The 27,899-nt window shown below is 38.7% G+C and overlaps 2 protein-coding genes across 2 annotated transcripts; both read left to right on the top strand.

Moving 5' to 3' along the window:
• Nucleotides 1-3,454: 3,454 nt before the first annotated feature.
• Nucleotides 3,455-3,950, top strand: LOC118851409 (serine/arginine-rich splicing factor 3-like). The gene has a single exon (XM_036760847.1). It carries the CDS (start codon nucleotides 3,462-3,464, stop codon nucleotides 3,948-3,950), a length of 489 nt encoding a protein of 162 aa, XP_036616742.1. The 5' UTR covers nucleotides 3,455-3,461.
• A 2,788-nt stretch (nucleotides 3,951-6,738) lies between these two features.
• Nucleotides 6,739-24,035, top strand: STMP1 (short transmembrane mitochondrial protein 1). The gene is made up of 3 exons (XM_036760846.1): nucleotides 6,739-6,855; nucleotides 22,125-22,178; nucleotides 23,528-24,035. Exons 1-3 carry the CDS (start codon nucleotides 6,841-6,843, stop codon nucleotides 23,600-23,602), a joined length of 144 nt encoding a protein of 47 aa, XP_036616741.1. The 5' UTR covers nucleotides 6,739-6,840; the 3' UTR covers nucleotides 23,603-24,035.
• The last annotated feature ends 3,864 nt before the right edge of the window (nucleotides 24,036-27,899 follow it).

Genomic DNA, 27,899 nt, shown 5'->3' with positions numbered 1-27,899 from the left:
GTCAAACTCAAATGGAAATGAGGACTAATCCATACAGAAGGGGCCACATATTGGCTTGGTTTTAAAAGGTAATGTTATCTATATTTTATTGTATTTTTTATTTCATTAAATATTTCCCAATTATGTTTTAATCTGGTTCTGCTGGGGTCCCCCATGGGTGTGTGTGTTTGACATCTCTGCCCTTAAAAGTACAGAAAGTTGGAGTCAGATTCAGGAGCATTCACACCAGTGGATGATTCCCCCATCTTTTGAAGTGTATCGACTTGTTATAATATCAGATATGCTTTATCCCAATTTCTGGTTTATTGATAGTTGCCAGTGGTTTCTAAAGACTATAATGAATCAGAATGACATTTTAGTCCACAAGAAATGGCTCTAGACTATCATCTCTCTAGCTCGATTATCTCGAGTAAAATGAAGGAGTTAGATTAGATGATCTCCAAAATCCTCTAAGTCTCAAAAGTGTCTAATCCTAAAAACATCCTCTCAGAATTTGAGTGCCAGAAATGGTGTAGTTTGAGTAGGTTACCACTAGATGGTGCTATTGCTTACATGGGTAGCCTTAGGTCAGCACTTGTTTCTTTGGAATCATGATTTGAGAACCCCCAGAGATTACATCATATACAACCAATGAGAAAGTCATAGAATCTTAGGCCTGGGTGGAATCTGAGAGATTATCAAGTTTGTAATGCTGGTGTTCTAGCTTAATTTGCAGTTCTTTTTGATGACAGTTCTCTGCTTGCAGGACCACATCTACTTTGAGTATTTTTGACTGCAGTTTTCTCTTCAGTGATGATACTTAGGGTATCTAGGATTCATTCATTACTAGTGCTTAGGTACAAATGTCTTTGCCACTGATCAGTCAGTACTTCAAAATGACAGAATGGCCATTGTCTCATCTTGCTCACATTTATTTTCTGTTCCAATCAAGACATACAGGCTATAAAGTAAAAGAACAATTTTGTTTCTTCTGTTACCTGTCTCCCAAATTTTCCTCCCTTATGACCACTTTCATAAAGCCTTTCTTGTCCCCAGCTCCTCCTCACTCCCCAGCAACTCGTGCACCCCATTCTCAAACTACCTTATGTTAATTTTGTATATACAGGCATACCTCATTTTATTGTACTTTGCTTTATTGCATTTTGCAGATGTTTCACTTTTTACAAATGGAAGGTTTGTGGCAACCTTGCATCAGGCAAGTCACCCAGTGCCATTTTGCAACAGCATGTGCTCATATTGTCTCTCTCTCCCATTTTGGTCATTCTCACAATATTTCTAACTTTTATTATGGTGATTCTGTGGTCAATGATCTTTGATTTACTATTTAATTGTCTTGTTGAGGGTGGGATGAAGTCCAGGAACCCCAAAACTGGAATTCGAAGACAGGGTCATTGGGGGGGTACCCCTCAAGGACCAGAGTACTGGAGAGGATTGGGGCCGGCTGGAATGAATTCACGATCTCAAGCATTTTTTAAGTCAAGTTGGCAAAGATTTATTACACTTTTCAGTGGGCAAGAGTTCTTAGGGAACCTGTAACTTTACAGGGGTGCAGGTAAAGTTTTTATAGGTTAAACTTTAGTAAAACATGTGCCAAATAGGTTAATTGGGTGTTTTGGGGTGGGATTAGGGAGTGGTTAGGAGTGGTTAGTTCTTAAAGGAATATGCATTTTTTGTATCTGCTTCACAGGTATCTTACCCAGAGTTTACTGGGAAATAGACCAAGGAGGGGCTACATGGAGGTGTGGTTTTAGGCCTGAAACTTCACTGAGTCAACTAACAGTCAGGCCTGACTGAGAAATACCCAGGCTGCTCCCATCAATGTTTTGTTAAACAAGATAAATGTAAGGTAGTATACATATGTCTAGGTCTAGCATGCATATGATAAGTCAGTAAGTAGTAAGTATTGTTATGACCCAGTACACAGCCAGTTTACATGTACACAGCTAGGTCCAAACTAATAAATTCCATAGGTGCACCTGGCTACTGTGTCAGGAAGAGAGATAAGTATTCTACTAGGGCATGCTGCCCTTGAACTGGAGAGGAACTGCTTGAGACAGTATTTTGAGGCTAGGGAGAGATGTGATTTTGGAACTGGGGTCCAAGCACAGGCACCCAGGTACCTTATCAGTTTTGAGGTACCACTAACTGTGCCCATATAAGACAGTGAACTTAATAGATAAATGTGTGTGTTCTGACTGTTCACTGACCAGCTCTTCCCTGTATTTCTCCCTGTCCTTGGGCCTCTTAATTCCCTGAGATATAACAGTATTGAAATTAGGCCAATTAATAGCCCTACAGTGGCCTGTAAGTGTTCAAGTAAAAGGAAGAGTCAATTGATGTGGCAAACTTCATTGGTATCTTATTTTAAGAAAGTGCCATAGCCACCCCAACCTACCACCCTAATCAGTCAGCAGCCATCTACACGGAGGCAAGACCCTCCACCAACAAAAAGATTATGACTTGCTGAAGGCTCAGATGATGATTAGCTCTTTTTAGCAGTAAAGTATTTTTAATTGAAGTGATTTTAGACATAATATTATTGCACATTTAATAAACTACAATATAGTATAAATATAACTTTTATGTGCACTAGGAAACCAAAAAATTCATGTGACTCACATTATTGTGATTTTTACTTTATTGCAGTGGTCTGGAACTGAACCTGCAATGTCTCGGAGCTATGACTGTATGCATACTTTTGAAAGAGAGTGTGGTCAACTGTTGACCTCAAAGTCAGAAAGACTTGGTTTTGAGTTCCATCTCTGGCATCCACTGGCGGTGTGTGATGCTGGGCAAGTGACTTAACCTCTCAGAGCTCTAGGAAATTAAGATTATAAATTGCAGAGAAGATACTGACTTTCACTGGCAGAGGGAGTTGGTATACCACTGAAATCACAGGTGCAGTTAGTCAGGAGCTGGCAAATGTTTAACAGCTGGCTCTATTTACGCATGACACGCTTTTAAGTAGTTTGTTACATTATTAACATTTTCTGCATTACTTTTTAAAGTTTACAAATCAAGAAAACAATAAATCAAGCCATGATTTGTAGAATTTACTGATTTCTGAGGTGTTAACTCATGAAATTTTCACGTCACAATTTAATAATTTTATGAAAATTTAATAATCAGTTCAAATCAAATCAAAAGAAGGGTAAGTGACAACTCCAGTCCCAAGGTTTTGTTTTTATGTAATGGGGGTGTCCCATACTCCTCAACCTAGATTAATGCAATTAACAAGCTGCTTGACACCTTGATCAGGTGAGAAAACCTGTGCTTGAGTTAACAGCTCATTGAGAGTGCTCCACCGGTAGGTATATATACTTGGTTGCCTGCTCTGTTGGAAGGTTAGCTCTTGGCCATTCTGTGGATCTCAGGGGAGTAGAGCAACAGGGCTTAGTGACGCAGACTGGAGGTCGAGCCGTGGGAGTGGGATCCCGGCCTGTTAAGCCACAGCACCCGAGATGCATCGTGACTCTTGGCCACTGGATTGTAAGGTTTTTGTAGGTAACCTTGGTAATGATGTCAACAAGACTGAATTGGAGCGAGCTTTTGGATATTATGGACCACTCCGAAGGGTGTGGGTTGCAAGACATCCTCCCGGCTTTGCTTTCGTTGATTTTGAAGATTCTAGAGATGCAGCTGATGCTGTCGGAAAACTAGATGGAAGAACACTTTGTGGCTGCCGGGTAAGGGTGGAACTATCGTATGGTGAGAAGAGAAGTCGTGATTGTGGTCCACCACCTTCTTGGGGTCATAGCCCAAGGGATGATTATCGGAGAAGTCCTCCACCCCGACGCAGATCACCACGAAGAAGAAGCTTTTCTCGCAGCTTGAGCAGGTCCCTTTCGAGAGATAGAAGAGAGAGATCATTGTCACGGGAGAGAAATCATAAGCCTTGTCGTTCTTTTTCCAGGTCTCCTAGTCGTTCTAGGTCAAAAAAAAGGAAATAGGTCTTCCAGGGGAGTGATGTACAGGAAGCAGCCCTTCATTTGACTGGAGCATGTACAGAACATTATAAGTTTTGTTTGAGCCTTGTAAGCTCAGTACATTTTAAAAATGTTTTAGCTGTTAAACTTTGTTTATTGTCTTGTAACATGCAAAGATGTATATCTGTATGGTCTGAAACTGATCATATAAGGCATGTAATACCAAGAATTTGTTACTTTACAGTGTTACCTTAAATAAAATGTTACTTTCTATTGATTACTATTCAATTTATGTCGCATCAATTTGCCAATAAACCTGCAGCGGCCAAAAGAAAAAAAAAAAGGTTAGCTCTTGAAGACTTGGACTGTTTGTTTCACTTTGGTCTTTGCATAAGCGTCTGGTACAGTCAATGCTTAATAAATGCTTGTTGATTGATTGTCTAATTGAGCTAGGCCGGGTGCCTTCAATTTATCAAGGGGAACTAAGTGATCTCTTCTTTATGTTGGGTATCTAGTCTTTATTAGCCAGTTTTCCCTGTCTTTTCCAGTTTAATCTCATTGGCAAAGAAAACAGAAGCAAAATAAGGGTTGAACAGCTTTGCCATCTTTCTGTGGTCAATTATTATCATCATCATCTTATCCACTCTGAGGAACAGTCTTTGATCCTTATCTCTTCCCCCACATAGCTTTTTTATTGTTCTTGACTTTCTCAGCTTTAACACTACTGATACTATTATAGTACTGTGCCATACTTTTTTGTCCCTCTCCTGTGTTACCTTCCCTTGTTTCATCTTTTGCTTTTTTTTGTTTTTGAGGGGGTCTGGACCTATGATTTCATTGGCATAGGGAACTTCTCCTAAGGAAGTTCTTTCTACCACTTCCCTTAAGGGGTGGGGAAGGGGAAGAGAATAAGCATTTATTCAATGGTACTATGTGCCAAGCTCTATGCTAAGTGCTTTACACATATTATGTCATTTGATTTACCAATACTGATGACAACTGTTTTACAACTTAGAGTCTTAGAGAGTTCCTTGGGATAACGAAGGGATCACGTAAAAGGTGTAATTTAAACTCAGATCTTTTTGACTCTGAAGGCCAGCCTTCAATCCTCTATGCAACACTGCTTTGTTAAAACAATCTAAATTAATTGGTAAGTTCTCTGTGTATCCATATCAGTCCTTTTCTCCATTTTTTTCTCCTCATGGGAATTACCGTACTTTGTATGTTTGGAATCTTATTCTTTAGAGTCCATGGGATCCTACCCATCCTTTCTCTGAACCTTTCAAAATATGCTTTCTACAAATCTAGGGGAAGAGAAAGTTGTGGAGAGAGATTCAACAAGACTTGACAATTGATTGGTGTGTTCCCGGAGGGCAAAGATCAAGTTGCTCTGCATTTTTAGTCACAAGATCCAGGTTCCAATCTTAGCTCAGTTACCCTTTAGTGGTGTGATTAATGCTGGGCAAATCACCACTTCTCTGGGTCTCAATTTCTTCATCTATAAAATGAGGGGATGAGATTAGAATTCAGAGGTCAGTAAACTACTATGGATTTATCCCCCCCTTTTTGCATAAGGAAGAACCTAAGAATGATTTTTTACATTTTAAAATAAAATTTTATTGTATTTAATTTTTTTAAAAAAATTCTTAGCATTGTGCGAGGTAAATAAGTGAAATGTGAAGACTTCACGGGGAGGATATGTATAATATTCATATCTATTCATATCTATATACAGGAGTGTTCAAAAATCAAGATATAGGGAAGTAAAAAAAAAAATTCTGAGGCCATGAGAGTCTGATGGCTCAGCTTCTGGGAAAGTTTACCCTGAAACTTTTTTGTTCTTTCTTCTGGTTCTGGTTTAAAGATTTGCTGAGTAAGAACAGGGTCATAATGACCTGTTTTTCTCTACTGTAAAGAATGGAGAGGGTCTCCCCCTTCCCTTATCCTATTCTCCTTCTTTAGATTTATAGATGTCACTTTAGTTGTAATCATTAACTAAGGGAATGGGAATTGGAGGTTCTGTGCCTCAATTTCCCATTTCTTTGTCTAGCTTTCATGCTCAGATTGGAAGCCCACCTCCCAGCCAATGGTGAGAAGGGTCGGAGGTGGGAGGGAATTCTCTTGTGTTAGGTATAATTATGGGTGCCTTGCGCCTTGTAAAGCACCTCCCTTGCTGGATTTGTTCTAGTGGGGGATGCCCAGTTCTCGAGAATTGAATAAAATTTATTTTTGTTCCCATCTTGAGATGGCTCCTTACTAACTTTTAATTGGTGAGGGTCTTTCATCCCACACAGCATGAACGCTGTACAAAAAAACAGGTGGCCCTTGGACTATAGCTTACCAAACCTGGTCTAAATCATAGAATCATAGACTTAAAGTAGAGGCCCAGGAATCCAACTCCCTTCATTTTACAGATAGGGCATTATGCCTCAAGTGATGGACCCCTAACAATGTAGTAGTGTGCCTGTCCTTCCACAAAGCATCCAAGTTGAGTGTTGCCTTCAATTGGTCCTCTTTGTCATCCTTTTCATTTCTATGATTCTATGAGATTCTATGCTTTTTGTACAGGGTAAGAGCTTACAACTGCACTAGTAATACTTTGGGGACATCCTGACCCTAAGAGCCAGGCGGTGGAGCAAATCACAGCCTTAGCTGTGTAGTGAAACCAATTGAGATGGCAACCTCGACCCTTTCCCCACTAGGGGGCGGGGACTTCCCTGTTTAAAACTCCAGGCGGGAAGAAGCTCCCGGGGCTTAAAAAAAAAAAACCCAAACCACGTGTATGTCCTCGTGACCCGGAAGCAAACTCCTTCTTCTTTTCCCCTCACTTCCGACTCCCCTCTCTCAGAGGGAGGGATACAACTTATTGGTCCGGCCTCTTACTTCAGCTGCTGCTCCCGCCGCCGCCATCACCATGCTTCAGTTTTTGGTGAGTGTCGGCCTCGCGCGGCCTTTCCTGCTTCCACCCTGGCGTCGGGGACCGGGCGGGGAAGGGGTGGGGGTGGGAAGGAATAATTGGGGGCGGTTCCTTTGGCCGAGGCTTCGCGCGCCCCCACCCTCGGCGGGGAGGAGCCCTGGTCCCTCGCGGGGCGGGGCCTGCGGTGAATCTCGGGACCCCCCCTCCGCCCCCATCCCCCGCTTTGTCCGGGACAAGTTTTCCTGGCCTGGGGACCCCTTCGGTCGACGTGTTGGGGTCCCTAGTCCTTAATCTTTTCCGGAGCCTTTCTGAGGGTTCCTAGCTTCGCCCCAGTCCTCTGACGGCTGTCTAGTTGTCTTTTGTTTCCTAGCTCTTTGCCATGTTGATCTGTCTTGTTATCTCTGTAGCTGCCTTACCCCTCCCCCCCCCCCGTTCTGTAAGCGCCTCAAGGCTGTCACCCCATCTAATCTCGCCCTGCCGAGCCTGAAGCTTCATAAATGATGGCCGAAGTAAATCCGAATGTGCTTTCTTAACCCCTTGCCCTACTTCTCCACGTACCTGGATACCTTACCTCCACCATCATTTTTCTCTCGAGTTTTTCTGGTTCATAAAAACCTGCTGTAGCCTACGGATTTTAAAGCCTGTTGCAGTTTGCCTGGTGCTTTTGGAGGGTGAGGAAGGAGTAGGGGGAATGTCCACAACATTTAATGTAGCTATCCCACTCGGAGCCCTGCTAGCCCCTGAAGAGGGGAATAAATCGAGGCTTTGTCAGAAATTACGAATGGCTTAGTGTACCGACAGAGAATTTTATGGCTTCCAGATTTTGGAGCTCACTGATTGGGTTGTATACAGCTGGAACAGTTGTTACTGTTGTGCACAACTTTTTCCGAAGTGTTCCTGGGGGAAAATGTATTGCCCTGAATGAGTGGAATATTTGTCACAAAACTTTTTAGAAAAACTACAGTTCTTCATCTGAACTTGATTGATTTCTCTCCTTTTCAAAGAAGTAGTATGTTTAATAGAAGGATGATGCAAGTTTCGTGAGTTAACTTGCCCATAAGTTTCCAAATCAGTTAATTAAAATAAATGTTTGTTTTTAGGTTTTGTGATCCCAGATTCTTTTTTTATTTTAAAAATAAGTTTATGTCATTTGGTTTTTATATCACATTTACATCACATTTTCTGACATCCCCCCGAACTTTGTCTTATAACAAATAGCTCGACAAACCCACATCATTTCACAGCACCCGTAGTTTACCTCCTTCTGATCCCACATTCTTTAGGCTTTAGTATTTTATGAGTGGCATATAGCAGAATGTCTTTTGAATGACCAATTTAACTTTATGAAAAGGGAATATAAAGTTTCTTTCCTATAATGCTAATCAACAGGTTTTAAGCATTTACGGGAATGAAGCACTATCTACTGGCAGGGAGTTTGCATTCTAATGGGCAAGAGAGATATTTACATAAATATGTACAACAAATAAGTGAATAAATAAAAATACATAAAACCAGTTAAATACAAGGTAATTTGGAATAGAGAACATTAGCTTTTGGGGAGGGATCAGATTATTTTTTAACAAGAGAGTAAAGCACCACCTTATTCTTTAAACATTGACAGTAGCTACTTAGTTATCTTGGGCAGCTTGGTGACAAAGTGCATCAGTAAAGGCAAGATTCATGACCTCGGGATGACCATGAACATGCCTATATAGTTTGGAATTGAAAAGTATGAAAAACTCCCTAGGTAGGAAGGCAGAGGAAGTATAACATTTATTTAGACACCAGAGGATCAAATCCCAAGACCAATAACTCCAATTCAATATAGCAGTAATTATATTCCAAAACCACCTCAATGTAACAACAAGAAAATTATAACACAGTATTATAGCAAGGAACCAAGTCATCCTGTAACCTTCCTCCCTGCTGGGGCCTCCCTGTAAACACTCACAAATCCTAACTGTCTGCCTGCATTTTCTCCCCTCTCAGTTCTCTGGTCTCTGGAGCTCCCTAGTTTCCACTCCCCTCACCTTATCCGAACTGTTTCTGCAGTCTCAAGAGTTCTTACTTCTTGCACTGGATTCTGAATTCTCACTTCTGACTTCTGAATTCTCAGTTCTCTATGGCTACCTTCTGGGTGTATATACTCTTTTTTTTTTTTTTTTTTGGCCCCGAGGGCTTCACACCCAATCAGCAAAAAGGTGTGGACCTGAGGCTTAAGTGCCTAGTAAAGCAGATCAAAGAACCTGTGCTGGCAGCTCTTGTTGCTGGTTGTTGTCAGTTTTACCCCTCAACAGCAGCTGCTAGCTGAATTTTGTTGCTACATGTGTGGAAGGTGGAAAAGAAACACAGAGACAGGCTATTGTAATATAAGTGAGACATGAGAACTTGAACTAGGAGAGTAGGCTTCTGATTGTAGAGAAGGGACTAGATGTGAAAGATAAAGGTAGAATTGATGAGACTTGGTAGCTGGGTGAGAGGGATAGGAGTGATGAAAGAGTCAAAGATGACTGACTTCAAGGTTGCAAACCTGAATGGAGGAAGAGTGACTGGAGAAAGTGAGTATAATTTTGTTCATATTGAGTTTAAGATGTTTATAGGACATCCTGGTGAAGATGCCAGGAGGCAAATTTTTGTGGGTGTGTAAAATTGAAGTTAGGGCTAGTATATATAAATTTGGTGTTTATTTACATAGAGATAATAAACTCCTGGGAGCGGATGAAATCATAGCGAGAGTATAAGAAAACAGAGCTCAACCTGGGAGACAGTTGTACTTAATGCATGGATGATAATCCTGCAAAGGGAACTTGGAGGAGAATTAAGACAGTAGTTTTAGTACTTCTTCCTGTAGCTAAGCTTGAATTTATGGAAGAAACCTTTCTTGCTGTCTACCTTCAGATTTATCTAATACCTGATCTCCAAGCTTGAACTATCTCACACATTAGGTAAATGGCACATTTACTATTCTACATTACTGGCAAGTAGAATTTTAGAATGTTACTTTATATGAGCCTCAATTTTCACTCATTTCTGAAACAGATTCATTCAAATTATTGAAGCTACTTACTTCAGTTAAGTAGATACAATAGAATTGATGGATTTGCTTTGCATAGTTTACTTTGTAAACTGTAAAATACTACATAAATGTCAGTTGGAATGTTTTCTTGTTTGATAATTGTATTGAAAGAGGGCATAAGCCTTGAAGGATCGCACAGCAATTCGTATTTCCATTACAGTAATACAGATCCTATTCATGCTTAAGACCAAGCTGGTCTTATCTTTTCCATGAAAACTTTCCTTGACTCTCTCTTGATCATACCTCTTATAGTCTGTACCACACAATTTAATATTTCATTATATGCTGTTCTGTGTGAATTAATTGTCCGTCTAGGTTATCATGTTTTTGAAAGCAGGGACCATGGCTGAGTAGGTATTTGATTTTATTTTAGGATTGTGGGAGGTGGGATGGGACTGAACTTTAGAGATCATTCTGTTAATTTTGCCAATAGGAAACTGAGGTTGATTTAGTTTAAGTGACTTGCCTAAGGCTACTTTGTTGTTATTGTTTTCATCTTTGTGACTCTTCATGACCCCATTTGGGGTTTTCTTGGCAAGGATGCCTGGGTGGTTTGCTATTTCCTTCTCCAGCTTATTTGCAAATGAGGAAACTGAGGCAAACAGGGTTAAGTGACTTGCCCAGAGTCACACAGCTAATAAGTGGGTAAGGTCAGATTTGAACTCGGGAACATGAGTCTTCCTGACTCCAGACCTGGCACTCTTATCTACTGTACCACCTAGCTGCCCTGCGTAGGCCTCCACACCATAGTAAATAGCAGAACTTACTAGAGCTTTTAGAACTGGTGCTCTTTATTACATAACATACTAGCTGTAACTCAAGGTTTCTTAACCTTTTCAGTATCATGGACTCCTTTGGTAGCCTGGTGGTGCCTATTGATCCCTCCCCAGAATAGTGAGATCCATGGAAAAATTTCATTGGGCCCTGAACTTGGACAGGAAAAGAAATTTATTTTCACTAACCTTGAGCTGAAATTTAAGCATTTCCTTTGGTTATTTAAACAAATCAGGATCAGTTGGGATAATGCTACTTAGCAGAGTACAAGCACATAGTAAACACTATGCTTATTATTAATATGCTTATTCCTTTTCCCACTATTCTAACCTCTCAACTAATTCTTGTTTTCCTAAGACCTTGGCAGATTTGTCCCTGCTTTATGAAATATTATGCTACTGTCATTTTAATATGTCATAGTAGCCAATCTGATAGGCATAGGGTGGTACCTCAGAGTTGTTTAAATTTGCATTTCTCTTATCAATAGTGATTTAGAGCATTTTTTCACATGACTATAAATTGCTTTGATTTCTTCATCTGAAAACTTCCTGTTCATATCCTTTGACCATTTATCAATCAGAAAATGACTTTTTTTTTATAAATTTGACTTAGTTCTTTATGTATTTGAGAAATGAGATCTTTATCAGAGAAACTTGCTGTAAAATTTTTTTCACAATTATGATTATTCACTGTGTATTTTCCTTCTTCCAATCCCCCACCCCACTTTATCCTACTTTCTGTCTCCTTTTACCCTGTCCCTCCTCAAAAGTGTTTTGCTGCATCACCCAATCAGCTCTCCCTTCTATCAGTCCATCTCCCTCCCCCCATTTCTTTTCTTATCCCTCTCCCCTCCTACTTTCCTGTAGGGTAAGATACATTTCTATACCCAACTGAAGGTGTATATTATTACTTCTTTGAGCTAATTCCAGTCAGAGTAAGGTTCAAGCACTGTTCCCTACCTCCCTAATCATCCCTCCCCCACCCCCCATTGCAGAAGCTCTCTTGCTCCTCTTTTTTATGTGAGATAATTTAGCGCATTCTGCCTCTCCTTTCTCCATTCTCCCAGTGCATTTCTCTTATTTCTCTTACCCCTTTATATTTTTGGATATCATCCCATCATATTAAACTCATACCCTTACTTTCTTGTCTATGTAGACTCCTAACTGCCTTAATAGTGAGAAAGTTCTCTCAGGAATTACAAGAATCATCTTCCCTTGTAGGAATGTAAACGGTTTAACCTTATTGAATCACTTATGATTTCTCTTTTCTGTTGACCTCTTTGTGCTTCTCTTGAGTCTTGTGTTTTAAAGTCTCATTTTTTTATTCAACTGTGTTCTTTTCATTGGGAATTCTTGAAAGGTCTCAATTTCATTAAATACCCATTTTTTCTCCTGAAGGATTATACTCAATTTTGCTGGATAGGCTGTTCTTGGTTGTAATCCTAGCCCTTTGTCCTCCAGATTATCATATTCCAGGCCCTCCAGTCTTTTAATGTAGAAGCTGCTAAATATTGTGTTATCCTGACTATGACTCAATGATATTTGAATTAGGTCTTTCTAGCTTCTTGCAATATTTTCTCGTTGACTTGGGAGCTCTGAAACTCCTAGGAGTTTCCATTTTGGGATCTCTTTCAGGTGGATTCTTTCAATTTCTATTTTACCCTCTGGTTCTAGAGTATCAGGGCAATTTTCCTTGATAATTTAGTGAAATATGATGTATAGGCTCTTTTTAAAAAAATCATGTCTTTCAGGTAGTCCAGTAATTCTTATATTATTTTTTCCTGATTTATTTTCCAGCTCATTTGTTTTTCCAATGAGATATTTCACATTTTCTTCCATTTTTTTCATTCTTTTGATTATTGTTTCTGTTATCACATCATTACCCTTACTTATATCAAACCAAATATTTTGGAGCATCTCATATTTAAGGTAATATGCTATTACTTTCTTGCATTGTTGTTTAACTCTTTTATTTACATATGTCTAGGCCTTCTAGCTAGATTATATGCTTCTTGAAGGCAGGGACCATATTTTATACTGTTTTTGTAGTACAGTCCTGCTCCATGGGTGCTCAGTACATGTTTAGACAATGGGGTCATAATTATAGATGTGTGCTTTTTGTATCCGTTGCTTTTAATTTCCATTGCTGTTACCTTGGTTCAGGTCCTTATTTTGTATTTGCACCACTCATATAGGCAGTAACCTAATTGGTCAGCCAGTCTCTCATTTCTTCTTCTAATTCAGGGACCTTGTAGGCCAAATCCTACCACTTTATTTTAAAAAGTGAAAATCTTTCTTAGTTCCTTGGCTATACAAAAGGAAGTGGCTGGTGGCAGGATTTGACCTTGGACAATATTGCAGACCCCTATTCTAATTCATTCTGTCACTTCAACAGATAAATTAAGTGCCAAGTTACTATATTTTAGGCTGGGAATACAAAAACAAAATGCGCTGGCCCAAAGTTTACATTCTATCAGGGAATATAGCAGATAGGTAAATAAATATAAGGTAATTTGAGGAGGGCAATATCACTGATTATTGAGGGCATCAAGAAAGATTTCATTAGTAGGTGACACAAGAGCTTTGAAAAAAAGTAAGGATTTTGAGGAATGTATTACAGGTGTAGGAGATGGCTTTTACAATTGTTAGAGTTAGAGAACTGATTGTTGTTCGCTTTTCCTGGATCAGAGAATATGAGAAGGGGAGTAATATGAAATAAGACTGGAAAAGTCAAAATCTAAAGATTAAAGGCCTTGATAAACAATGTGGTATAGTAAAACAGCATATTTGTAGTTCTACATCACCAGCTGGTATTAGATGTTTTGAAATGGATGCGTTGTAAACATTTCAAACTCAGAGTGCACAAAACAGAAGTCATCTGCATCCCTCTTCTGAAGTGGCTGTTTCTGTTGAGGTCACCACCATCGTTCCAGTAACCCAAGTGTGCATATTCATCATTTCCTACCTGGCTTCTTTCCTGAACTCCACCATTGTTTCCAGAAACTCATCGCTCTGCAAGATTGAATTAACTCTGAAACTCACACCTCCTCAGGCCCTCCTGACCCTGGGGCCTCTCTGTCATTTTGATTGGAGGATGGACATCAGGGACCTCTTCCCATATCCCAGACACCACCTGGCCTGCAGGACTTCAGTCGCCCTTTCCCATGGCATCCTTTCTTCCCCACACCCCCTTTTCAGCTTTTTATGTGTTGCATTCCCCCATTAGCTTGAGAGCACCTTGAGGCCAGGAGCAGTCTTTTGCTTTTCTTTTTATCCCCAGCATTTAGCACAGTGCCTGGCACATAATAGCTACCTAATAAATGTTTATTGAATGACTAGTCACTGTCATTCCCAACTACAGGGTTTCATCCACCCTCACAGATCTAATCAGTTGCTGAGCCTTGTCATTTTGACCGCTGCAATATTTCTTTTTTTATTATTATCTTTTAATTAATTTTTTAAAAAGTATATCACACTCAGTTCCACAAGTTTTTGAGTTCCAAATTTTCTCCCCTACCCTCCCCCAAGATGGCATGTAATCTGATATAGGTTCTTACATAATATACCTTCACATTAAACTTATTTTCCCAGTAATCAAGTTGTAAAGAAGAATTATAACCAATGGAATGAACCATGAGAAAGATGTAACAAAACCGAAAAGAAAAGAAAAGAAGAGAGAGAGAAAGCGAGAGCAAGAGCGCAAGAGCAAGCAAATAGTTTGCTTCAATCTGGATTCAGATTCCATAATTCTTTCTCTGCATGTAAATAGCCTTTTCCATCATTAGTCTTTTGGAGCTGTCTTAGAACCTTGCATTGTTGAGAAGAGCCAAGCCTATCAAAGTTAGTCATCACAGAAGCAATGTGTTTGTGGTTGTGTACAATGTTCTCCTGGTTTTGCTCCCTTCACTCGTCATCAGATCATATAAGACTCTCCAGGTTCTTATGAAGTCCATCTACTCTTCATTTCTTATAGCACAGTAATATTCCATTACATTCATATACCACAATTTGTTTAGCCATTCCCCAGTTGATGGGCATCCCCTTCATTTCCAGTTCTTTGCCACCACAAAAAGAGCTGCTATAAATATTTTTGTACGTATGGGTCCTTTTCCCCCCTTGTATGATATCTTTGGGATACAGCCCTAGAAGTGGTATTGCTGGGTCAAAGGGTATGCACATTTTTATAGCCCTTTGGGCATAGTTTGAAATTGCTCTCCAGAATGGTTGGATCATTTCTCTGCAATATTTCTTATACCTCCACCCCCTTTCTATTCATAACTTTAACCCTACTTCAGGTGTGCATCACCTGTTTCAGTAGCCTTCTAATTGGCTTCCTGCTTTATCTTTTCCCTCTCCAGTAGATCCCCATACAGTTGCTAAAGTGGTTTTTCCTAAAGTGGAGGTCTGACTATGTACCTGCTCTCCCTCTGTAAACTACAGTGGCTTCCTTTTACCTTCAGTATAAAATAGAAACTCGTGTTTGACTTTTAAAGTCTTTTCCAACCTGGACCCAACCTTCCCTTTCCAACTTTATACGTTACTTCCCTTGCCTTTTTTTGTGGTCTAGTAAGTTGCGCTGCTTGCCCTTCCTTCATCTCCCATCTTCATACCTTTGCACTGGCTGTCCTTTATGCTTGGAATGCACTGTTGCCTCACCTCTGCTTTTCAGAATCACTAGTTTCCTTTAAGGCTTATCTCAGACAGCATTTTCTACATGATACCTTTTTCTGATGCAGCTAGGTGTATAGAGTGCACAGTGGATACAGCACTAGATCTAGAGTCAGGAAAACCTGAGTTCAAATCCAGCCTCAGACATTTACTTAGCTGTGTGTCCCTGGGCAAATCACTTAACCTATGTTTGCCTCAGTTTCCATATCTGTAAAGCAGGGATAATAATAGCACTTACCTCCCAGGATTGTTTTGAGGATTAAATGAGATAATAATTGTAAAGTCCTTAGCACAGTGCCTGGCACATAGTAAGTGCCAGGTTAAAAAAAAAAGGTAGATGCTATTATTATGAAGACACTGAGTCTGAGAGAGGTTAAGTGATTTGCCTAGTGCTACACAGCCTGGGAGTTTCTGAGGCTAGAGCTGACTTGACCCCAAAGTCCAAATCTAGCACTTTCTCCATTATCCCATCTAGTTGCCAACATTCTCTAATCAGCATTATTTTGGCTATTGTGTGGAGGATTATCTGGATAGGGGGGAGATTGGAAGCAGGAGATCAATTAGGCTATTATAACAGTGCAGTAGGACTTGAAGTGATGTGGTGGCTGTGGGAGTGGAGGTAAGGGAGCATGTGACTAGAAATGTGGTGGGAGAATTGACAGGGTTTGGAGGGTGAAGAAGAGCCAAGAGTTGATGATTGAGACTGGGAAATAAGGGAGCTCATGAATACCTTCAATTTTCTCAGGAAAATAGGAAGCAAAGTGATCTGACTACACACCAGCCACCAGATTAAAAATCATGCTCCATGTAGCATTTCCTTCTTAAAAACTTTCAGTGCCTCTCTATTTTTGTTTGTTTTTTTTTGTGAGAATTTATTTCTCAAAAATTTTGATGTGAAATTTTAATTACCAGGAGAAGGTGCTGGTGGTCTGAGCCAAAAAGGGAAGGGCCTAGTTTACATCCAGATTTTCTTTCCCCCAGGGAATCTTGAGAAATTTTATAGTGGGGAAGTGTGTGGCATGGCAGTTAGCTTGGAGATAGACTAGGCAAAGCTTCAGAAGCTACTAGTTGATCCTGTCCTACTGGTTGGGAGAGTTGGAAACAGGCTGAGTAGGGCACTCTGAGTATGTGATAGAGAGACAACTGTATATACACTGAAGGCATAGTCCTCTCAAATTAAAAGGCAAATTGTTACAAAGCATAGACATCTGTCTAAATAGCTGTAAGCAACCTGGAAATACTTATTCTAAAATAAATGGACGCCTGGTGTTTCAAAAGTCTTTTCTAACTATTCTCAAATCATAATTTGGTCTCGGTAAAGTTCTTGGGGTATAGTTATTAGAAAACTGAAGTTGTGTGAATTATTTTTTAACTTTTGGTACTTAGACCGGCTTTTAGGCCCTGAATTATTTATTTAGTGTTGGCAACGCAGGAAGCAAAGAAAAATGTGAAGTGACTAATTTATGTATGGCTTCTCCTGCTTATGAAGTGACGATAGCAGAATGGCAAAAAAAAAAAAAGAAAGGCAGGATCAAAGGGTACTAAGAATTGTACAGCCTCTAGGCAGTCTGTAATATGCATTCAGTTGCTATTTCTCTAAAGTCAGGTCAGTATCCAGTAACCACTGAGTGGACACACCACTGGAGTAGCTGAGTCATATCAATTTTGACATCTTTCCTGTAAATAAAGCAAGGAGACAAAAGGGAGTTACAGCTAAATGGAAAGATGTCTCACAGACTATTTTTGGAGAGGCAAATAAAGAAGTTGGCAGAGTTGGTTTTAGAATTGGTATGTCCAAATGCAACAATAATTTCTATTTCATGGTATGTTTGGTGTTTTATTTGAATACTATGAAAGTTTGTTTAAAAAAGAAAAGAAAAAAAGACCACCATGAATAATAATTGTAGTTTGGGCATTTGATGCAGAGGATGATAGAAAAATTTTGTGAAGGTCTTAATAAAGCCATGTAATTCGATTAAGTCACTTAGCAACTTAATTGCAAAGGTAGGTATGGAAGAGGTTAGCAGAAGTGTGGGAACATGTGGCTCAAGATTAAGAAAAGGAAAAGGACAAAGGACTTCACAGAAGAGTTATGTACCTATTATAAATACTTCCTTCACACAAGACATGGGAAGGGGCTGGAAATGGCAAGCACCAATTAAGTAATGAAAATGATACTGATTGTGTCTTAAGAGACAGGAAGCAACAGGTTACATACATCTAATCTGAATTGGTTGATATGTATATATTCTGACTATTGACTTGTTAAAGCAAAGGGTGAGGTTGTTTGACTCAATAAATCTGAAAAAGGGGAGGATACTAAATGCTTGGGAAACAAAATAATATACAGACAAAAAGTGATTAAGCACATCCATTGCCACGGACCTCTGTGCCTGCTTTCATATCTCTACAGGAGCTTTATGAGAATGATCTTGCCCATACATTGAGGGGGTCCTTGATGGGGGTATGGGAGAAGAGGCAGGCTTTTTGCAGGCAGTGTTCTCTAGTATGCCATGTCTTTGCAGTGGAGCTGTTGATCAGGAAGTGCAGAATCCTTCCATGTTTATTGACTAGTAAGGAGGTGTTTGAATGGGTAGAGAAGGTCTGCTGCTTTGAAGATTGTTCTCCAGAACGGTGTGTTTTATGCTTATGTTGAGACCCTAGAAGAGTCCTCAAAAGGTGTAACAGAGTTATGTAGAGTTGTTTGACCTTGTGGTTGTTTCCAAATGTAACACAGAGCATGTAAACATGTATTTGCCAAGGATTTTTGACATTGTCTTGGAAGACGTTAAGAGCAGGGTTTAAGTCAAAGAGAGGGAGTGGAAGTGTTTGCTCAGGTTTTCCAGGTTCTCCTGTTTATAAATAGCTTTGTGTTGATGACTTTCGAGTCCCAGAATATTGCAGAGCCCTCTAATTGAAATCCAGAAGCAATCAAGAGTTTGGTCTGACTCTGCTCAGGGGGGAGAAAAGGTGGTAGAAGGATGCTTCTTGTCCAGACGGATATGTAGTTGGGTGAATAATCTGTTAATCTGTCAGTACATATATCTTGGATAGACACTACAGAGAAATAATAAAATGGGACCAGAGATGAAAAGAAGAATCAAGTATACAGGAAAGTGGGAAATTATGTAGTGCTTTTAATGATTGCAAGCATCTCCCAGAAACAAAAACCTATACTTTTATTTTTGCTTATTTTGTTGATGCCTTTTCTTTTTATGTGAGATACTTCTGAGTATCTCCCTCTTCTTCTACCCTGTAAGCCTTGCTTTTTAGCAAAGAAGAAAAACCAGTTAAATAAATATAACTGCATCCGACTGTGCATGGCAACATTCTTCACCTTTCTAATAAAAAGAGAAAGGTACATTTCTTCATCTTTTCTCTGAGACCAAAATTTTTAAAACATAAAGTTTTATTGACATGTTTTGTTCTTATATTTTCTGCATATCTCAGTGTTGTTTTGTTGTTTGTCCTTGTTTTGAAGAAGACCGATGACATCACAGGTTGATGTCTTGACTTCTGAGTGAATTATATTTAAGTGAGGTGGAGTTATCAAAGTCCAGGGGCAAGACAAAAGTCAGGATGACTGGGGATGGCCCAGGGTGCAGTGGATTACCTTGGTGTTTTCAGGGTCTGACGAAACTCTAAGAGCTCCCCAGTGCCTGCTTCAGCTACCTTCATGGCTGTTGTTCTTATCTGCCCATTTAGCTGGGGGAAATCTTCACATGCTTGGGGTAGACATCATCCTAACTTGTTGGGTTTGAGGGCTGTTGGTTACCCTCAGTCTGGTTTAGCCTGTTTGGAGAGATGGTTTTACCAGCGTATGGTTGCTGCACTTGCTACAGCTTCTACGAGCCACAAATGAGAGCTGGGTGAAGTTGGATGCCAAAGGTGGATGAACAGCTCTGGAAAGGGCTTGGCATCCCTCACATCCCAGGTGCTAGTCCTCCTTGAACACTCCATATCCCAATGTATCCCTCCCACAAACCTATCTTTTAAATACCAATATTCTTTTGATGATCCCATATGGCTGCAAATCATAAAGACTCAAAATTATAGGTCAGCTAAAGGGCAGTGGAGAGATGCATCATAGACATAGGTTAGAGCCCATTCTACGACTTATGCGTTGAAAATGTCATCAAAGATGTAGGCCTGGAAAAGGAGGGGGGACCATTAGAGGGGGTTGCAATTTATACAGTTGTAGGGAGCACCAGCATTGATGAAATGACGTCCATAATTTAGTTCTTTGAAAGCCTGTGGAAAAAATTGGTCAAATTTTATCCTTTTTCATAGCAATTAGAATTGAGGAAGTTAGACTAGAAGGTCTCTTAGGTCCCTTCTAGTTTTGAAATTCTGTATTTTAATGGTCATCATCTGTCTTTTTGGACTGGCAGACCAGCATAAAAAATAATGCTTATCTTAGTACATACTAAACTAAAGTGAATTAACTTTAATTTCAATTAGTTAGCAACACATTGCTGAGACACAGTGTCTGTCAAAACGTTAAGATGTATACAAAAACTGGGGTTTGGAATGACTTCTATTTGGATGATTTTATATATTTACTATAGTAACTGTGATCCTGCTTGCTCTAATTCCCTGGAAAATTGCAAAATTAAAACTGTTTTAAAAATAATTTAAGACATAGGAAGAACCTCTAGAATCTTAAATCTAGAAAGGGATTGCAGAGATTTGGTCAAGACTTCCAATTTTTCAGAAGATGAATGAGGCTCAGAGAAGATGCTACATAATAAGTTGTAAAAATTGTTTTAATTTTTGGTACTTAAAAACAGCAAAACTGTTTGTTTTTTTAGCTAACTCTATTTTACCCCCACATTTGAATGTCTACAAAGAGGATTTGAACAGTTCGGGATGTGGCATGATGGTGTGGAAGGACTACAGTTTTCTAGAGAAAATAACTGGAAAGTGGTATTTTGTGAGAGAACTCTCTTTGTGTCCAGTCTTTTTTTTTCTTTTTCTCCCCCTTCAATTTATTGATCCAAACAAATTTGAATTATGTATAAATACAAGTATTTGTTTTTGTTTTTTGGTTGTTTTTCAGTTGTATCTGGCTTTTCGTAACCCCTTTGGGGTTTTCTTGGTAGATATTGTAGTGGTTTGCCACTTCCTTCTCCAGCTTATTTTATGGATGAGGAAACTGAGGCAAACAGGGCAAAGTGACTTGCTCAGGGTCATACAGCTAGTAAGTGTCTGAGGCCAGAGCTGAATTCAGGAAGATGAGATTTCCTGACTGCAGGCCTGGCACTCTTTCCACTGCACCATCTAGCTGCCCCACAAGTATAAGAAAAAGCCTCATTTTGTTCTGGCTTATGCATCTCTAATTTTGGCCTTAAAGTTTGATCATGATTTGTTATTATTATATCAAAGAAACTGTACAATAATTAAATAATTAAGATATGATTTATCTGATTAACCTCTATTTTACCCCCTCCCCCAAATCATTTCAAACGTATGGCATTGAGAAAAAATAATTGACAGTGATGCCACTGATAGAGAATGAGCAGATTAGAATGAAAATAAAGAAGGAACAGGTTTATCATAGAGGATGTTAAAAAGATTGCAAAGGTCAAGGAGGAAGTGTAAAAAAAAAGGCCAGTTGATTGAGCAGTTAAGAGCTTTTTGGAGACCTTGGACATGGAGAGAGCAATTTCAGTAGAGTAAGGACAAAGGCCAAGTTGTGGGGACTGCAGAGTAAGTGGGTGGGTAAGTACGTCAGTGAATGTACACTTCTCTTTCTCGAAGTTTAGCAGCAAAAAGGAGGAAAAAAAGATATTAGCTTAAAGGGACAAAAGATTTTTCAGGCTGGAATTAGACGGTGGAGAGAGCAAAGTTTGAAGGTGTGCGTAGCTAGGTCGAAGAGGGGATAGGACCAGAGACTCATGTAGGGAGAGGTTAGCCTTGGAAAGGAAAACAAGTTCCCACTTTAATACTAGATGAGAAGATAGGGTGGAATTTCCCTGCATCTGTCTGTGGAATAATAATACTTATCCTTTACTCCTGGGAAGGTGTCATGGTATTTGATTTGGTGTTAAGTTTTCTTAGCTACTTTTTCTCATAAGTGGAGAGAAGAGGTCAGCACTCTTACAACTTTTAATTTTAAAAAAGTTTTGTCATAAATTTGTGTAAACAAATGTAAATGAGGAACAAACTCCTAAGAATGTTATTATATAATCTGAACAGTTTAAAGAAAAGAATTTAAATGTTAAAATAGTTTATTGTTCCCTATTGACCTATTTACTTAATAAAACTTGTTTTTCTATAGTTGAATTCAGTGTGTATGTTCTCATTCTGCTTTTGCTTTTTATCTTTCCGCATTTCTTTATATTATTTATTTGTAACAACACAATAATATTTACTTACATTGTTATGCCATATTTTATTTAGTCATCCCCCAAATCTTTGGATACGTAAGTTGTTTCCAGTTTGCTTTTACAAATAAAGCAACACAAGTGATTTTGTGTAGATGTGGTTCCTTCTCTTTTTATTTAAAAAAAAAAATCTCTGGGCTACGTGCCTAAGACTGGGATCACTGGGTTCAAGGGGTGGACAATCAGTTTTGTAACCCCATTATGTATTGCCAGATTTGTTCTCCAAAAGAGAACATCGATTTGTATCAGTTTGGGATCAGATGAGATAATATTTGTAAAGTGCTTAATGTGGTGCCTGTCAGTAGGTGCTGTGTAAATACTTATTCTCTTCCCTTCTGCCTTTACATCTGTAACTCTTATTCCATTTTTTTCCTTCAGCTAGGATTTACACTCGGCAATGTGGTCGGGATGTATCTGGCTCAGAACTATGACGTAAGTGGCTGTCATCCAAGACCTTTTTGTCTCTGTTGAAGTGTTTTATAGTGATTTACCTTAATTGTGGGCATTTTCTTTGCCAGAACTGAATCCCAGCAAAAATAAGGAGCAGTTTCCCCTTAAATATTTAGGGGATGATGGCTGAGTGTTAAATCTTGGAGCAAGTTCATCATTTAGTAGATATTTTTCCATTACACTTTTAATACAGCCATAGTGCTGTCTCTGCCCGCAAATCACCACAAGAGGGCAACTTGTCAGCAATTGAGAACAGTCTCCCACTGATCTTATGCTTTTATTTGTTAACTCTGAGGTAAGAGCATTGGGGCTCTTCTTCAAGTCCTTAGAAAATCAAATAGAAAGGGCTTAAAAGACCTTTAGCAGGATAATTTTTGCTTCCTATCACTTCCATTTGTAGAGAGAAATTAATTGTAGTAACAGAATAGTTTTAAAGGCTAATTTTTATAGTACAATTTCTTCAGGTTGCTTAGATTTCTTCAGAACTGTCTAAGGAAGCAAGATGGTTTCACAGATAGAGCACTGAACTTGGGGGTTCAACTTTGGCCTTAGACATTTACTGGTTGTGTGAATCCTGGGAAAGTAACAGTCCCTCTTAGCCTTAGCTTCCTCATTTGTTGAATGGAGGTTATTAACAGCACCTGCCTCATAGGGTTTTTGCTGGAGAAATGTTAGCTTATCATCACCACCACCACCACCATCATCATCATCATCATCATCATCCTTATCATTAGGGGATGCTATTAAACCTTCACTGATGGGAAAGGAAGTTTATTTTCCCAGAACCACAGAATGAATCATTGATAAAAAACAGATTAGAAACTCAGGATGCCTGACTCTAAAGGCGATGGGATGAGGTGGAAATGAACCTCTGAAAAGATTTTCAGAGGAGAGAAGGATGTTTTTGCTTTAAAGAATGGTAGGTAAAATTATGTTAGTCTTCAGGACTCAAATTTTTGGTGCACCAAAGAGCATTTGCAGTAGCAACTTTCTCATTGGAATGATAAAATTTCCAGTCACTAGGTCTCATTCATTCATATAGTATTTGAATGTTGTAATATAGTGGAAAAGAGGCAAAGAGCCTGCATTTTCAAGGAAGCCTCCTTTTTAAAATTAATGAATTTTTGCATATTTAGCACTCAGGTAGCAGTATTTATAGTACTTTTTAGTGCTGTGATTCAAGAGCTCTTTTGGAGAGAAATATAAACTTATGAAATTTTCATATCTCATATATATTTATGGAATTTATGTGTCTTTGGACAGATGGGAAGGGGAGAGGGAGAGGGTATTGGTTAGATGCAAAGTTAAAATTTTTTCTTTTCTTTTCAAAGATTCCGAACTTGGCCAAAAAGCTTGAAGAGATTAAAAAAGATGTAGATGCCAAGAAGAAACCTCCTAGCTCTTAATGCCAACATCTAGTAATGTTGTCTGGATGCTTTCCTGTTCGAAACAAAAGTTCCTATTCTCTCCTCCAGGACTGGATGACTTTCTTCACCCTGAGATACACTGAGATGCCTTTGAGCTAAAATATACCTGTAACACCAAAACCACCCTTTATCACTCCTCCTGGACTCCTCTGACCCCTATACCTGCGTGGGAGATTCTGTTACTTGAATCATGGTGCTTGACTAGGAAATGCTAGTTTTGATTAGTGGTCTCTCTCCCCTTACCTTTTAAATTGTGGATTTCTAGTAATTTTTTTAAGTTGCTTTTTATATGGTTGAACAGATGGCAGTAATACTAATTCTCTAATTATGCCTACCACACTGGGTGCTTTATAAGCATTTAGTATCAAACAATGTTGTTCCAAATCAATTAAAACCATTATATAGCAACTGATTTCTGGTGACTTCCACTTATTTTATGTTATAGCATAGCAGTTTTATAATTGTGTAACTAGTTAAATAATGAGCAAGTATTTTTTTTTCAGACCTCTTAGTTGTCCAACAGTATATGCTCTGGGGGGAAAAAGAAATAGGGCATTAAACTTGCTCTTGAGATTGGTCTCCTTGGAATGCATTTTTCTATGATTAATGTACTTATTTTGTCCTATTTTGCCTCCTAAATGTGATCATTCTCATTTTAAGGAGATTTAACTTTCTGTAATTGTGTGTAAGTGAAAAGTTGTATATAAAGAAAATATTTGTTGCACCATACTTTTATATTTATTATAATTATTTCAAAGATATATTCTCTGAAAAATTTGGCTCAGTCCATACAATATTTGTTTTACAAATTCAGTCATTTACTTCAGGAAGCATTCTTCTGTCATGTGCATTTCATTCTCTTCCATGATCCCTGCTGCTGGGCAGATGAACTACCAATCCACATATTAATTTAAAAGTATATATTTTAAAATAAGCCAAAATTAAATATTATCTTACTAGGAGTTCTGTTCAAGTAAGATGTGCATGTTTGTTTTGTTTTGCTTTTTTAGTTTTGGTTTGTTTTTAGCAACCACACTGGTGGTGTGTCATTACCCAGGTTATTCAACAGAACTTAAAAATGGAAAGAACTAGTTTGTCATGCTTTTATACACATTCAGCATAGCAGTGTATTTTGTAACTATAAAATAAGGGATTAAAAAAAATCATGGTCACTACTTAGATATCCAAAGCAGTAGACTTCCAAATATCATCCCCTTGGGATGCCAAAAACTTGTCCAAATGATGTCCCCATTGCATGGTGTCCTTTTACTAAGTAAGGAGCCTGGTGTGGGGGGGAAACAGTGTTGGATTTGATATCAGGAGACCAGGGTTACAAACGTTTGCCTTTTAGTGTCTGTATAACCTTGGGCAAGTAATATCATCTTTCTAGGCCTCAGTTTCTTTCTCTTTAAAATGGAAGTATTGAAGGGGAGAATCTCTAAGGGCCCTTCCAAGCTAAAATCTGTGTCATTGTATTCCATCAGTAGTGCCTTTACAACTGATTTCTAAACCTCACAATAAAACTAGTCCTGTTACTTTTTTGGGACTGAGGGAGGGAACAAGGGAAGGGAAGAGACACAAATGGCTTTAACCAGCTGGGGTTATTTTGGATTTGGGCCCAGACCTATTGATTTCATTTGTTTGTTGTTCAGTCATTTCAGTCATGTCTGACTCTTCCTAAACTCGTTTGGGGTTTTCTTGGCAGAGATACTAGAGTGGTTTGCCCTTTCCTTCTCCTGCTCATTTTACAGATGAGAAACTGAGGCAAACATGTTAAGTGACTTGCCCAGGGTTACTCAGCTGGTAAGTGAGGCTGGATTATTACTCAGGAAGAGGAGTCCTCCTGACTCCAGGCCTGGTACTCTATCCACTATATTGCTGATCTACACCACCTGCTGTTGCCTGGGGCATTGAGAAGTTAGATGACTTACTCAAGATCCACAGCCATTATATATCAGATGTGGAACTGGAAGCAAGGTCTTCTTGACTTCAAGGGAGTAATACTTCTACCACCTACCATACAGGGCTCTTGTGAATATCAAATGAGATAATATGTACGTGATGCACTTTGCTAAACTTTATGTAGAATGTGCATTCTGTGGAGTAATTGGGAAACATTGCTGTACTCACTGTACTTTTTTACATTATGAAGAAATAGAAAAACTTAAAATGTTCTGCCAAAAAAAAGAAGGGCCAATAATTTCATTGGCTGAAATTACTAATGCTTTTAGCCACTTCTGATTTGGTGTTTTATGCTGCTGTAAACTTTGGCTCCCTGCTGCTTGAGCTAAAAGAACAGTTGTGCTACATCATTTCATTTTTTCCACCTAATTTACTCCCCTTCAATTTCCATTTGTGTGAATGCAGGTAAAGTAGAAGACGTCCATATCTGAGTATTTTTAAATATGTTCACAGAGCATGTACACATATTTATAGCACGTAATGTTTTCATTTCCACTAGGCTAGACCTCACCCTTCGGATAGTCTTCCAATGTTTGTATTTCCCCTGTGGTCTTCTCCTTTTTCACTGTGCTCTGATGAGCCTCTGCTGAAGGAACATTACATACTATAATGGAGGAAATGAGCTTTCTCTTACATTTCCTGTACCATAATTTGCACATAGCAATTTTTCTTTTCATTTTTGTTTCTGCCAGTAAATTAGTAATTCTAAGATTGATAAATTATGTGAATAAAAACAGCATGATTCATTTATCATAGATTTTAGTGTAAGATTTTGATCCATTTTCCATCAAGAAAAAAAGCAGTATCAATGAGTAAATAATACAATTTAAAATCATGGTGTTTCTTTTGTCAATTGCCAAAGACTATTTATCACTTCCTAGTTATTTTTTAAAAATTTATTTTTAATCAAGCATTTCTTGTCACTTTCACACTAAATAATAATTAGAAAAATAAAACCATCATAACAAATATGCATAGTCCATCAACATAGATAATGTTAATTTATTGTTTTCTAAGTTAACATGTGGCCCAAAGACATCCGTTTCTATTTGAGTTTCTCAAATGCTACAATGTAGCATTTTGATCCTTGATTGAGATGAACTAGTTTTCTCCCTTATTGCTAGGGCTCTGGGCTTGGGGAAGGGAATACACTGAACCTTAAAAGGGAGTTTACATAGATACTCATCTGCTCAAGTTACATCATCTCTGCGCCTGAGAAACACTATTGTGTAGTCGGTTGTCAAATATTGAGTACCTTCAGCACTATGGAGCAATATCCAAGAAGTGAAGAAATGTCATAGTAGAAAAAGCCCTGGAACTAGAAGTCAGGAGACCTTAGTACTGATGGTCTCAGCTATGCCACTAATTATGACCTTGGGCAAATCGTCTCACCACTCTGAATCTCCATTTCTTTAGTCATAAAATGAAGTTGGGAGGACAGTATGGTGTAGAATGCACTGGATTTGGAATCAGGCAGACCTACCTCAGACACTAGCTGTATCATCCTGTGCAAATCTCTTGAACTCTTGGGGCTTTAGCCTTTTCTATCTGTGAAATGAGGGGGTTGAACTAAACCCCTAAGGTCCTTTCTAGCTCAATCTTACATCCTTCCCAGATCTAAAATTCTTTGAGTCTGGAAAGAATAGCGTATCTCGGGAGGTTGGCAAGAGAGACATACCTACTACGGAAGGGGACTAGGTGAATATTACCAAGCATTGGAGTGTTAATGTTCAGAAGTTACTGTTCATATGGTGCCATGAAATAATCATGTTAATTCCCAACAATAGAATAGTAGGTGATTTTGTATGGCAGGGCTAGGAGCCATGGTTGGTGTTAATGGTTTCAGGAAAGAGCAGTTCTATTCCCACAGTTTTAGTTTAAAATTTTCACATATATTTCCCACTATCCCCAATGCAAATGATCTTTTCTAAAATCTTTAAAACACTATGGAAATATGAGTAATAGGGAGTGCTGTTAGATAATAAAAGAATCTTTACAACCCAGAGAAGCTAAATAATGATTTTATTTGTGTTATTCACGTAGGAGGAACAAACACGCTAACAAGGAACGTAAGGCCAATTAAAATAGGTGCAGATGACTACAAGGGATTCTTTCAAAGACGTTTAGCAAATAACTGAAGTCAGTGATTAGAAATATATGATGCTGGTGAGCTACTGGAATAATGAGCATTCATTTAGTCATGTAGAATACCTATTATGGAAGAAGTAGGCTAGTTCTCATTGAGTTAAAAGCTTGTATTCTGAAATGGTCTTTTTGGAATATTCATTAGCTACAAACATTTACTGGATGCTTA

This window comes from Trichosurus vulpecula, chromosome 5 (genome assembly GCF_011100635.1).
Source record: "Trichosurus vulpecula isolate mTriVul1 chromosome 5, mTriVul1.pri, whole genome shotgun sequence".
Lineage (NCBI taxonomy): Eukaryota > Metazoa > Chordata > Mammalia > Diprotodontia > Phalangeridae > Trichosurus > Trichosurus vulpecula.
Note: the sequence above shows the minus strand (reverse complement) of the source record. Positions and strands in the feature narration are given on the sequence as shown.

What these genes read in the sequence shown, in the direction of transcription:
- LOC118851409 (XM_036760847.1), top strand. Translation starts at nt 3,462, where the DNA reads ATGCATCGTGACTCTTGGCCACTGGATTGTAAGGTTTTTGTAGGTAAC.
- STMP1 (XM_036760846.1), top strand. An exon ending in ATCTGGCTCAGAACTATGAC is followed by an intron (nt 22,179 to 23,527) that starts GTAAGTGGCTGT and finishes TTCTTTTCAAAG; the next exon opens with ATTCCGAACTTGGCCAAAAA.